Source organism: Triturus cristatus, chromosome 6 (assembly GCF_964204655.1).
Source record: "Triturus cristatus chromosome 6, aTriCri1.1, whole genome shotgun sequence".
In the NCBI taxonomy this organism is placed as follows: domain Eukaryota; kingdom Metazoa; phylum Chordata; class Amphibia; order Caudata; family Salamandridae; genus Triturus; species Triturus cristatus.
The window spans coordinates 1,735,293,834-1,735,307,650 of NC_140589.1; the positions used below are offsets into that span (position 1 = coordinate 1,735,293,834).

Here is a 13,817-nt window from a genome sequence, read left to right on the forward strand (position 1 = left end):
TTTCACGTTGATAAATGTACAAGATTTTGTGGAATCACTGGGCGGATCGAGAGAAGTATTAGAAACTCCTGACATCACACCTGAAGGGTGCACAAGAGATCCCATTTCCCTAGTAGGCATGTTGAACAGCCACATAGATTTTAATGGGAGGACCACAAAGGGTAATGTGTACATTGTAGAACGTGGGGCCAATCTCATGGGGTGGCAACACCAAAGGCAATTAGGCATTATACTAGATCCCAGTAAAGAAAATCAGGTGATCATGATCGACAGAGTTAGCAAAGAGGAGGGTTTACAGATGATGTTCCCCAAGCTCTTCAATGAGGAGTTGGGTAAACTACGTGATTTCCAGCACAAAATTAAAATTAGAGCTGGAGCAAAACCTGTGGTTCACAAAGCACGATCAGTACCTTTCCACCTGAGGGAGACGCTCAAGGAAGAACTTGATAAACTATGTGAAATAGGGGTCATACAACCTATTGAGGCCACGGAGTGGCTTGCGCCTTTGGTTTTGGCATCCAAGGGCAATGGGAAGGGCATTAGTTTGTGTGTGGACCTTCGCTCTTTAAATGAGAATATTTGGGTGGAGAGGTTTCCTCTCCCCAACATCAATGAGATGATAAGCACCATGGGTAAGGCATGTTATTTTTCTGTAATTGATCTGTCCAGAGCGTACCACCAAGTGGAACTGCATCCCGAGTCGAGACCGCTGACAGCGTTCACCTCGCCTTTTGGGGCATTTATGTTTGTAAGAATGCCTTTCGGTCTCGCCTCAGCAGCCTCAGTATTTCAGAAAATAATGCAGCAGGTATTAAAAGGAGTCAAGAACACACTGCTTCCAAGATGACATCCTGATGTATGGGGAAACGGAGGAAGCACACGATGCCACCCTCCATACAGTGTGTCGCAGACTATCTGATGCAGGTTTGACGGTACAGCTGGACAAGTGTAGAAAAAAGGTAACGTCAGTGGACTATTTAGGGCACACCATCACCAAAGATGGGTTCAGACCCAAGTACAGCTTAGTCCAGGCCGTAAGGGATGCCCCACACCCAACGAACAAGGAAGAACTTAAGTCATTTTTGGGCTTAGTGGAGTATATGTCTAAATTTGTCAGAAATTTTGCGGAATTGTGTGTGGATTTACGTGAGCTTCTTAAGAAGAATACTGCATTTGTGTGGGAGGAAGAACACAGTGGCATGGTTGAGATGATAAAGAAGCGCATACTGGAGTCACCAGCACTGGGTTCTTTCGACCCCAAAAAGAGAACCATTTTAACCACGGATGCCTCAAGCAAGGGATTGGGGGCCATGTTGTCCCAAAAAGGTGAAGGCGAGGAGAGAGTAATAGCGTTTGCATCACGCACCTTGAGCGAGGCAGAACACAATTACTCTGTCATCGAGAGGGAGGCATTGGCGTGTTTTTGGGCGGTACACCATTTTAAGTCTTTTTTGTGGGGAACCAAGTTTACCATACACACGGACCACAAGCCTCTTACCTTCATGTTTTCGCCGAAGCAGGCGCAGAACATGTCTCCAAGAATTAGAAAGTGGGTGCTGGGTTTGGAGAACTTTTGTTTCAAAGTTGAGTACCTACCGGGACCTGAAAATGTGATTGCAGATTACTTGTCAAGGTTACCGATCAAGGGAAAATTGAGTGAGGAGGTACTCGATGTGCCCATTTGCGCGGTACATTTACCCTCGCTGACAGATGTGGAATGGGAAAAGAGCATGAAGGCAGATAAGACAATGGACATGTTGAAAGAGCTCATTGTCAAGGGGTGGCCGGAGAAGATTTCAGAAGTTCCTGACAAAGTCAGAGACTACTGGGAAGTCAGATTTGAACTCTCGATTATAGCGGGTCGCTTACACAGGGGTGAGAGAATTGTTCCACCGGAAGGGTTGAGGGAAAGGATCATAGACCTGGCCCATGAAGGGCATTTGGGCAGGAGCCTAACTAAAAACAAGGTGAGAAGCTGTTTTTGGTTCCCCAGAATGGATTCGATGGTGGAACACTCAGTAAAGGAATGTGTCAGCTGTGCGAGAAGCGACAAGAGCAAAATCATTCACAGGGCTCCTTTGGCCCCAGTCAATGTGCCGATGATTCCGTGGACCAAGCTGGCCATGGACATAGTGGGTCCCATGGACATCCTTGGACCACAGAAGAGATTCTTGTTTGTGTTGGTGGATTACACCTCCCACTGGGTGAATTGTAAGTTCACAGCGTCCACCACGACCAGCAATCTTATTGCATTTCTAAAAAACGTTTTTGTGTATGAAGGGATACCAGCCACTTTGGTAACGGACAATGGAGTGCAGTTCGTCTCTGAGACTATGAGAGAGTTTTTGGAGGAACACAATATAAAACATGAAAGGACTGCTCTCTATTGCCCGAAAGCCAATGGATTGGTGGAAAGGGCAAATCGCATGATCAAGGAACACATACAACTAGCCATAGCAAATGGGTTGAATGTGGAGGAAGCATTGAGAGAATCCATGTGGGCATATCACACCACGCCCAATGGGGTTACAGGGCTGTCTCCGTTTGTGTTTCTTAGAGGAAGGGAGCCCAGCACCAAAATGAACCCGAAGTGGTTGGGTGGGGGAAGGAGTGTTGTGCCTGACTTAGATCGTGCCGAGGAACGAGTAGAATCTCATCAACAGAAGTACAAGTCATGGTATGATGTAAAACATGGAGCAAGGGAAGTGGAGGTGAAACCTCACACCAAAGTGTGCGTTAGGAAACCTGGTAGGGTGCAACCTGGAACGAGCAAATTCGGAGCTCCACAAAGGGTGGAAAGATCAAGTAAGAGTGTAGTTCGTTTGGAGAACGGACAAACTTGGAGCAAAGACAGAGTTATAAACACTGTGTGAAATAATGTCCTTTTATATCCTGTCAAAGGGAGATGTGTTATAATCTTGTAATACTTATAGTGAGTTGGTATGTTCCAAACCCCCCCTCCCCTTCCAGTATATGGTATGACCCTAGGGAGCTCACCTTAGAATGTTCAGGTGAAGTCTTTCATTGTTGTGAGAGCGGATGGTCAGTGAATAAAGGCTGCATCAACTTACCTGCTGTGTAGCGTATTCTTCAATATAACCGCACAAGCACTCAGTATGGCTTTCCTGTTCACTTGGACATCAAAGGGGCATATCTGCTCATGCAGTGCATCATGCCTTAGGGCTGTAAGGTCTGCTGTAAAGGTGACTTACCTATACTGCATGCAGTGTCCCAGACATAACACACAGGGGATGTACCATGTTGTGTCTTTTCTCTGCTCCCTGGCATGCAGCCTGCAAGGGCATGTCTGCGCTGGTAGGGTCTCTTAGGGAGGCACAATGCATACTGCAGCCCTTAGAGACCCTCTTTAGTACTCCATGCTCTAGGTATGAGGGGTACCATTTACTAGGGACTTGCAGGGTGCTAAAGGTTTTGCCAGTTCGGGAACAATTGTACAGTGTTTAGGGAAAGAGATCTGGCACTGGGGACCTGGTGCACTTTCTGTCACAATTGCATCAGATACCAGGCAAAAAGTAGGGGTGACTTTGTCAAAGAGGGTCACTTTCCTACAACGAGTATCTCAAAGACCGAGCCTCCATGGGCTCAACCAGACTGGCCCCTCAGTCCCAGACTCTCTTTCCCAGGACCTTTTCCGTGGAAACCATCCTGCCACCCGATGCTGAAAAGCACCTCTGCACCCGGCCACTCCAGAGACTACCGAGGTGACCTGTTGGTACTGCCTAGGACCTTGCCCCATACTTACCTTACCATCAGAAGACTGGTCCTGTAAGTCGCTGCGAAGTACCCGTATGCAGTATATTTGTTTTTCTTCATAGGGTAAATAACATTGCAGCATTAGGGACAATACCGGTTTTCTGCCAACCTGCTATTTTAAAAAGTGCACACCCAATAACAACATTCTTGGTGCCTTAAAATATATAAAAATACATGTTATTCTTTTTAGATTTGTGTGACTTCCCTTATTGAATGTGTGTATCATTTATTGACTGTGTGTAAGCAACACATGTCTAACACTCCTTGATAAGCCTAAGGCTGCACGACCACCTTACCACAAAAAGATTACCTTGGGATTGTTAAACCAAGCCCCTGTCCGCTCATAAGAGATACCTAGACTCTCTACACAATATACCTCGTTTTGGTATATTCTATAGAGGGACTGTTGATAAAAATTCACAAACAAATCCACTAAAGGCACAACTTTCCTCCATCCCTCTTAGTCGCAGTCTCCTACTGCCTCTACCCACAGCGTAGTCCTAGAAGAGATTTCCTCAGGAAAAACAAGTGAATTATTTAGCAACCCAGCATGGCTTGACTAAGCATGAGAAGGAGTGGTACGGTCAAAGCTGTTACTATTTTGGCATTCCATGCTTTTACTATATGTAAAAATCTCAAAATGAGATCGTAGACTAAAGTTAAAATATTGTCTGAAATGAGGCTGGTGCCTAGAGTATTGAGCTTGTTGGATCGCTATACTAAAACACTAGCTGCCCAGGACTATAAAAGAATCGATTGGATCGGACTGTAAAAGATGTCTGTGGCCAGCTCTGCGTATCAGACACATGAACTGTGGTTCTTCGTGGGTTATAAAACTGCTGGCAGAGGTTTGCATCAATCCTGTAGGAGGACACAAACCGGTTTAACGTTCTTTATGCTCTTGTTATGCTTTTTCAGCTTAGCGTTTAAATTGCCATGATAGTATTGATACAAATATCTATGTGGACATGCTTACCCTTACAAAATAGCATTGTTCTGTGGGCAATACTTGTCCTTGTCCTGTCTTAAATAGTAAACGCGCTGTCAAAGCTTAAAGTATTAGAACTGCGAAATACGAGATCAGATAAGTGGCTAGTTTCTCAAATGATATGCTTGTTAATGAATAGACAATAAGCAGACCAGGAATCACAAGTGCTTCATTTGTTACACCAAATGCAGCCATACCACTTTTGAAGCAGAAAGATGAGAAGAGAATTAAGATCATTAATGATCCTTCATCTTTTAGTGAATGTTAAAATTCCTATGTTTGCCTTCTTTCAGTAGTATGTAGTTTTTGCATTTGCTCTGCAAATACAGTTATGGGGCTTAGATTACTTAACTTGTTTGCACGCCACCTAATCCGCTCTAACTGCATCCCTTTCCCGACTCCCATCCAGTGCAGTGAAGCATCTCTGGTGACCCAAGCGCTGGCTAAAAAAATACCCCAATAAATAGCAATATCCATTCTTGCATTTTGTTTTCAGTGGTATTTATTAGATTTCATAAATTGCTTTTTTTATCAGGCAGTTATTGCAAATGTTATGTTTGAGCTTTGCATTTTTTCTTTAAGGATCATATTGGATATGCGTGTCTTCACACTGTTGTATTTAATTCTGCTTTGTTTTAGTAAACGAAAAACAACTTGCTGAAAAAATAAAAATACTCATACAGGAAAAAGCTGATATTTTGCAGAAGATTTCGGATTATGAGAAGAAGGTTGGTAATGTTGCATTCTTCTTCTTAGTGCAGTTCGTTTATCCTCCTTCCTAAGCACTTTTGTTTGCTCTGCATTTAGATTAAAGAAGCAAAGCAGTCGGTTAAGGAAGCTCGGAAAGAAAATACTGACCTCTCGACTGAAGCTTTGGAGCTGAAGGTAGGTAGCAGTGTAGCTTGAGAAGCAACAGGCTGGATATAAAGCATTATTTGATGTGACAGTAGCTTCATTCACCTTCTAGGAAGTTGTGAAAGGCCTGGAGGATGTCAACCAGCAGCTGGGGACTAAAGTCAGGAACTTGCAGGCAGATCTGGAGACTGAGAGAAAGCAAAGAAAGAAGAAACAAGATAATGTAAGGATACCATGAGCTGCTTTTCAAAATGTTGTTGCCCAATGCCCAACTCTTCTGGACACTAGTTTTATTTGTCCTGAAGTAATGTATGGATGTTTATAGCTATTCATCTGAAGTTAATGATCAGCAGCCTAGTTTGTGGATAGGCAGTGTCAATTAGAAGGATTCTTTTAATTCGGAGCCGGGAACACAAGTGAAATTTTATATGCTGAAAAACGACTTGCATGATTCCTTGTTGTGTGTTTTTTTTTTTTTTATTACCGACACATAAATGCATGATGGCAGTTTTAATTAGTTGTTAAAATACTGTAATCACGCGTGCATCTAAAACCACCCCAGGGTAAAAGTTTCACTACCAGGTATTTAACTTTAAAAACCGTTCACCTATCCCACTTAAAATTTGTACGGTGATCCAGTCTTAATAAAGTTTGAATATTTAATTATTTTATAGCTCTATAAAGTGATAAACATTTCCTTACAGTTGTCTTAAGGTGTTGAGTGCCTTTTAACTACTCCGGAAGCCACAACTAATTTTTTGATAAATTCCATTTCTGCAGTGATGCATATTATTGCTTCTGCAGCATGAAGTTTTCCTCTAGATTGAGAACTAGGTCATCGACCATAAACAAAGCAGTGAGTAAAGGCCCAAAGTGACTTCTGGTGCAAAGAGGAGCCTAGTAGCAGAAGTCATAGTATCAAGACCTTGATTATGGACTAATAGTGCAGACTTTGCTACTTCTTCTTCTAGCCCCTGTATGGCTTTCTATTACTTAAGTTGGTTTCTCTTCCACCTTCCGCTTTATTCAGAGGTAACTGACGGGTCCTAAAGGTTATTAGAAAGGTCCTTGTTACTGACTGAATGCCCCTTCAGCCATTCAGAAGCGACAATACACCTATCTCTCTTCGCGAACATATTTACTATCCTGCTCTGTTATTGTTTTTTTTGTCCCTTATGTAACATAGTTGCATAGCTGCTTACTTGTGGCCCCAAAGGGACTCCGGCATAAAAGAGGTTACAGTTTATAAACACAGTGTGTTAATACTGTGTATTCTATTTTATTAAGTGACCGTGAAATCAATCTGTAGACTGCCGCTTTTGATTATGGCATTCGTAATGAATGATAATTTGCCTTTTGTTTGCGTTTTTTTTGCTCTACTGTGATACAACTACTTTGTGAGATTCCGAAAGAACGTAATTCTGACTTACTTTGCCTTTCTAGGGGATATATTTTCAAAACGGAAAGTGTACATAAAGGGACTAAATTGCTTTTGATACCATCCTGCCTGTTAAATAGCTGCTGAAGCAGCTATTTGTTGCCTCTTTTGTAAATGATGGAATGAATCCTAGAGTTTGGTGATGAGCAAAATCCCATTAATCCATTTTTTATGTTACTTAAGTCACACCTTTGCCATGCACAGAAATAGTAGGAAGTACAACTCTGTGGGGTTCTATGTATCCAGTATTCCATTGCTAACCATCACCTACGAAGGGTATTTTAGAATATTGTTTTTTTTTATATCTGCTTGGGTTTTGAGATACGCTGTGACATCTTTTACCGATGGCATTTAAAAAAAATGTAAGTGGTGTTCCTGCTCACCATCAGCAATGGGTATTTTTTGTGTTTTGCTTGCTTAAAACATCTGAGTTTATCAACTAAAGTGCTGATCCTGTGAAAGAACATGTAAAATGTATGGTAGGAAATAAAAATGTGTATTTTAATTTAAAGTTTTACTTCATTTGAGTAGATTCTTGAAACTCAGAAGTCTGTGGAAAAACTGCAGGAAATGCTTGCGCAGCACTCAGTTGAACTTTCAGAGGTGAGTCATTTTTGTTCTTTCCTTCATGATTCTGTTGTGTGGTTAAAAGAAAATTACCAGATACTTTTACATTGTCTCCTTAACTTGTAAACTCATGGTGGATGCCATCAGATGACAGTGGCAGACATTAAGTCTTGCTTTTTGTTTACACACCCAGTTATATGACACTGAGGGAGGAGCTAGTAGCTCTACACATAAGCCATCATGAGTCTTTTGTTGTGCATAGTGCATAAGACACAGAAAGGGTGTGTGTCATGCCTCCAACTCACTGCCTATGGTATAGGTAAGACACCCCTCTAGCTGGGTGCACTATACCACTGGGGAGGGTACCGTTGCATCAGCACTGTACCCCTACAGTGTCTAAGTCCATTCTCAGACATTGTAAGTGCAGTAAAGGTGTGGAAGTTTTTGTTTATGAACTCCACGGCACCATTATGTCTTTACTGAATTCTGGGAAGTTTGTTAGCAAACCTTTCAGCATGATAAACCCACACTGATGCCAGTGTGGGATTTATTATACCATGCACTCAGAAGGCATCATAGAGATTCCCCCCTGGAAAACTACCAGCCTCTGGTGGGTTCTCTGACTGGTAAACACCAGCCTGCCACCTCGAGACATGATTCTGGACCCCTGGGATGGGAGCCTTTGCTCCCTGGGCCCAGAAACAAATCCTTTCCTGGGCAGAGGTGGTCACACCTCCCCCAGGTCAGGAAGAGCCAACTGTGCCAGCGATGCCACCTTTGTAACACGACCCTCAGCCTCTTCTGCTATGAGGAGCAGGCCCCCTTCCTGTCTCTCCTCCTTTTCGGCGGGAAGACAGGCGGGAAAAATTAGAACAGCCTTGAAGGTGTGCCCACCTCTGCCAACACCACCCCTCAGGTGGGGGAGGCGAGGTGAAGCCCACTGTTCAGTGCCCGCCATCTTGCAGATGGAAGGCACTCTCAAATCTGTGTGAGGGAGTGTGCCCACTCCTCCACGTGGTCAGTAGCCAACGACCTCCAGACCCCTCAGGTGACCAATTGCCTTCAACAAAGACCAAATCTCCTGTAAACAGCAGCTCTGTTCAAAAGAATCACCAAAGAAAGACTCCGGGCCTGTCGAGGACAAAGAAACCCGACGCCTGGACCACCACTGCACCCGACACATACGGCACGAGTGCCCACCGGTTCTAGCGAGGAGCCCCAGAGTCTGAGTCCACCCTGGGTTGACCCCTCAGGACTCCCCGACATCGCCTGTAGCCTTTGCACGGAAACCTCACCCGTTTCGCGAGTGACCCGGTAAGGTGAAATCGGACCTCAAAAAGCACCCCTGCATCTAGCAGCCCTGTGCCCTGGAGAAGAGGACATACATCCCCAAGCCCTACAACTTACCTGCCCAGCTCTTCGTTCCTCCCGGAAGACTAACTGGACCGAGCCTGCAGCCAAAATCAGCAACTCCGATTGAAAACAGGGCATCCAACGCAAAATCAGCACTCTGCACCTGGCCACCCCTGTGCCAAAGTGGGTGCACCTTGTGTGCTAACTCCGATCCCCCTTGGCCCTGAGCTTAACCCTAGGAGCTTTGCTCCCACATCCAAGTGGCGTGCACATGAGCAGCCATCAATCAGAAGCACCCTACCCCCCATTGGATAACATCGGTCCACAACACTCTGCACCCGGCTGCCCTAGTGCCGCTGATGGTGCTCTTTGAGTGTATGCTCGACCCTTCTTGTTCTAACACAAGAAACTCGACCCCAAAGACCATTTACTTACCTGCAAACCGATAACATATTTTTTCCCCATAGGATTGCATTGAATGTTTTCCTCTGAAAAACTTCTAAGTGTTGAGGGTGTTTGTATGGAAACATAAGAAATTGTTTTTGTGAAAACTGTTTTACTTTACTTTCATTTAGGAAGTGTCTCAGTGTGATATCTAGGCATATCACACTGAGTAGAAAAAGTAGTCTAAAAAGTAGTCCATCAGTAATTTCAACTGTATTTGAATATTTTACAAACCTGTAACAAAAGTCCTTTTCATCCAGCTTGCTTGTTGATCAATCTGTCTTGAAAAGTATAATTCCACTTACCTGTACCAAGTCCTGCTTGGTCCTAAAAATAAAATACAACAAATAAATATTTGTATACAAAACAATTGGTAAGAGCGCAGTCTTTGAGTGTTTAAAATCATTTCTTGCCTGAGTGTGTACAATAAATGCTTTATACACTACCTCTGATAAAGCCTTACTGCTCACCCACACTACCACAAATGGAGAGTAAGGTATTCTCTACTTTTACCTCTGCTTACCTTTGGGGATCCACTGTACTCTTTGCACACTATACCTTACTTTGGTATAGTATATACAGAGCCAGCTTCCTACATCACAATTATGGCAAAATGTGACTCTAGCACCTATCTTTACCTTTTTCATTCCTGGTTCACACAGTATGTTGTAGTCCCCATAAACATGCATACACTTACCATCATCCTTTTGCTTTACTTCCTGAGGAAGGAGAATCCACATCTCCCTTGCTTCTCCTGTATCTTTTCATTCTGGTTAAAGTCAGTCCTTTTGCTTTATGTGCCTTGTGCAGGCATTTTTCATATACAGTTCTCATTAGGAGCGGCATCCCAGCATAAATGACTGATACACCAACCGCAAATATTGGACGACAACAAGCTTAATGTGTACTGTTGCTAATGTTTCTTTTTGTAGAAGAAAGAGATTTGTGGTGTAAGTGTAAAAGCCTCGTTTTGTGACTTGTTTGCATTATTCACATTGATGGGAACTTGAGGACACAGTGGTAATTCAGCGCATTAACATGTTGCAGGTGCAGATTGCCCTAAATGAGGCTAAGATGAGTGAGCAGAAGATCAAGTCGGATTTCCATCACGTGCAGGAGGAAAATTCCAGGCTCAAAAAGAGTAAGGAGCAAGTAAGTATTTGTACACTTAACTTTTATGGTAAACCCTCGTGTCATGTAGGGGCCAAAAGTGGGAAAATCGTTCTAGCTACAGGCAAAAAGCACATTGACAAAAGAAGAGTAGTATCAAAGCAAGATCAAGAATGATTATGGCACAAGGAGTTAGGGGGGAAAGTGGTCATAAAACCACCATTAAAGAAACATGAAGGGAGGGGAAGTTTGGGAATCTGTGAACCATGTACGAGTCACTGGAATGTTTTTATTAAAAGGTACACTCAGCCTTTCGCATAGTATGCATTTCATTGGCAAACATAGGGTTAGCCCCTCTTTTGAGAAGAATTGATGGTCCCCACTCCTACATAAGATTGATGGTTAATTTAACTTGCCCTTTAACCTTTGTTTGCTACAGGTGTTTGTCACCATTTATACCAGTTGTTTATCAATGCTTTTTAAGAGCCACAAATGATCCTATTTTAAGGTTAGTTAAGATCTCTGTTGGTCACCACCTACCTACCAAAGATTAGTAGGTCACTTGTATGATCTCTAAATCATATGATTAGGTTATAAGGTTTAAAATAACAGGCAGTGATCCAACTCTTAAGTAACAGCAAACTATAACAGACATATAAACATAAAAAGGGATAACTGCTGCAGTGAGGGTTTATTCCCACATTTATTATTTTTAAACTAATCTCTGATGCCAGACAAGATTCTTACTGGAAACTATTCTGTGTTGATTAACTTATGAATCTACATTAAAGACCCTCTGGTGGGTCATTTGTTGTTATAAGGAAGGAGCTTTTCAATTTAAGCTATCTCTGTTGAATTTGATTTCCCTTGAGATTATTTGATGTATAGAATTGGTGTTTTATCAGAAAACTTGGGAAGCTTTTACCCAGAAAGTTCAAACCATGGTGCCAAAAAACTCCTTCAACTAAGATAAGACAATATGAAAAAGTCGCTAGCTGTAATATCAATATTATCTTAATTAAAAGCAGAAATACTGAATTGCCCTGCCTACATGTGGCATCCCGGAACATTTTTCAAAGTGGAGAGAAAAAGCTCCCTTTTAAGTTCTCTTCATTAGTATACATGAACACACTGTGGAGAAGGAAAGTGATCTCTTCCTACATAAAGACGATGAAGACATTGGGAGCGAATGGGATACACCTTACAGCAATAAGATATCCCAGATGTACATGCATTTCGAAGGTTAAAGCACTGCTGAGCCAGATGTTGTGGTCCTGAACAAAGGGTTAAAAGAGGGGTCTTGAACCATTTCTGTAATTAGAGGTAGTTATGTTCAGTGCAGATCATCCAGAGTTGCTAACATTAGTGTTGTAATAGTAAGCACATCAGACAAGATTACATAAGTGGCTACCCGATGCAAGATTACTAGCAGTGATCACCACAGTTCATAGCAATAGTTGCCAGCACTAATGTAAAAGGCTTTGTCAATCTGGAAAACCTCTACATGGCTAATACATAACAACCATAGCTGTAATGCTCCTGGCACCAAGGTAATATTAGTAACAAGGCTCTCCGACACTGCATGATTTATCAATAAAGACATCAACTTTAAATACATTTTGGAAATTCAACCATTTTCCTTCAAATATAAGCTAATGAGTTGTGCAAATGCAGGCTTTTTAATTTTGGAATACATATATTCATTTAAGAAAGAAAATGTTTCTAGTTTAGGTGAGTGGGATACACACAAGAGAGGTACTTATAAGTAGCTGGGGGGCTACCAGTAGCTCACGAGCCACTTGTTGGAGAAGCATGGGTTAAAGAATCCGTTTGGTTCTAGAATCCCTCAACTCTTTCCATTAATATAACTGGAAGAGATCACCTTGCTATTCTATGCTGTGTTTATGAATACAATGAAGATTACTTGAAAAAAGATATCATGCAACCATATATCGTCTAGACCAAGTATATGTACATTTACCCAGGTGTTCATATATAGATACCATGTGTACATGCATACAGATGTGTATATTGCCTTACACAACAATCTAAATCTGTAAATTAAGAAAATCTTATGCTTTGCATAAATTGGAGACTGTGTTGTTGACCATGCTGTAGAAGCTGCCAATGAAATTCAAGTCATGTTTAAGTGTGAAACTAGACCCAGTAAGTTAATAAAAACCAGCCTTGAGAAAAAGTGAATAAGTATGGTCGTGGAAAGAGTACTTGTTCTTCCTTACTTATGTTTTGCAAACATATGAAGTGTGTTAAAAAATATATATATATTTAAAAAGAAATTAACCCCGGACTACCATAATGTGCTGCCATTGCAACCCATGCAAACAACTCACACCTTTGTGTACGTTATCACATTAATTAGTAACCTGTGTAATGTTACAAGTGTTATACTGCATGAATGGTAATGTACCGAACCGATGCCCCCATCGTTGTTGAGGTTTTTTTTTAGCCATCATCCTCGTAGTATATATCAGGAGTAGTTCTTGAATTGCTGCTATCAAAAGCCTTTGAATAATGGCAAACATGTTGCTTTAATTTCCAGCTACTAAAAGAAGCAGAAGGCTGGAGTGAGAGACACAGCGAGCTAAGTGAGCAAATAAAATTATATCACAAGTCTCAGAAAGATATGGAAGAAGCCCTTGCCTACAAAGAAAATGAAATTGAGGTAAGTTGTTAGTGGTTATACAGCATGCTAGCTTGCAAAGTATAGGGATTGGACCGTTCTGTTTAATACCATTTTATGTTTCTAATAGGTCTTGAGCAATTGCATAATGCAGCTGAAGCAGATTGATGCTTTCTGTGACTCTGAGCCACAGGCAGACGAAGACAATAGCTGGGACAAAGGAGGTGGTGATCTGGCCAATGGCGACTGTCCAGGTACAATCTTATAGCATCTACAGTTACAGGGGTTCATAAGTAATTGTTATTCATTTACCTCTACATTTTTGCTTTATTCAACCACTTTTTTGTGGAGTTTGGTAAAACAGTATGACCCACTAGAGTAGATAAAAGCTGACTTTAAAGTTTCTATTTTTGACCTCTCCATATCAACTGCAAGCTGTGGATCATCAAAAACAGCCCTTGTAGTCCTCCTCCTGCTTCAACATGCGTAATCCCCGCCAACTGAGGTAGTTTGCTGATGGAATGCAAATGTGTGAAATCTATATTTTTCCATATAAAATGGGTGCTCTGAAAGCCTAAAAGTCCTCACAACCACATGAACATGTTCCCCATTGGTCGCTGCCCGTTCTCTTCTAATAAGCAACAGAT

At 42.0% G+C, this 13,817-nt stretch overlaps 1 protein-coding gene across 2 annotated transcripts in view; it reads left to right on the forward strand.

Annotated features, from left to right (window-relative positions):
• The window catches only part of MIA3 (MIA SH3 domain ER export factor 3), a 348,169-nt gene that overhangs the window by 254,135 nt on the left and 80,217 nt on the right, over positions 1–13,817 (forward strand). For both annotated transcript variants that reach the window (XM_085612967.1, XM_085612968.1), the window contains exons 10-16: positions 5,402–5,490; positions 5,570–5,647; positions 5,730–5,840; positions 7,587–7,658; positions 10,467–10,571; positions 13,090–13,212; positions 13,301–13,424. In XM_085612967.1, the coding sequence (XP_085469093.1) occupies positions 5,402–5,490; positions 5,570–5,647; positions 5,730–5,840; positions 7,587–7,658; positions 10,467–10,571; positions 13,090–13,212; positions 13,301–13,424 (702 nt within the window). The remainder of the gene's footprint in view (positions 1–5,401; positions 5,491–5,569; positions 5,648–5,729; positions 5,841–7,586; positions 7,659–10,466; positions 10,572–13,089; positions 13,213–13,300; positions 13,425–13,817) is intronic.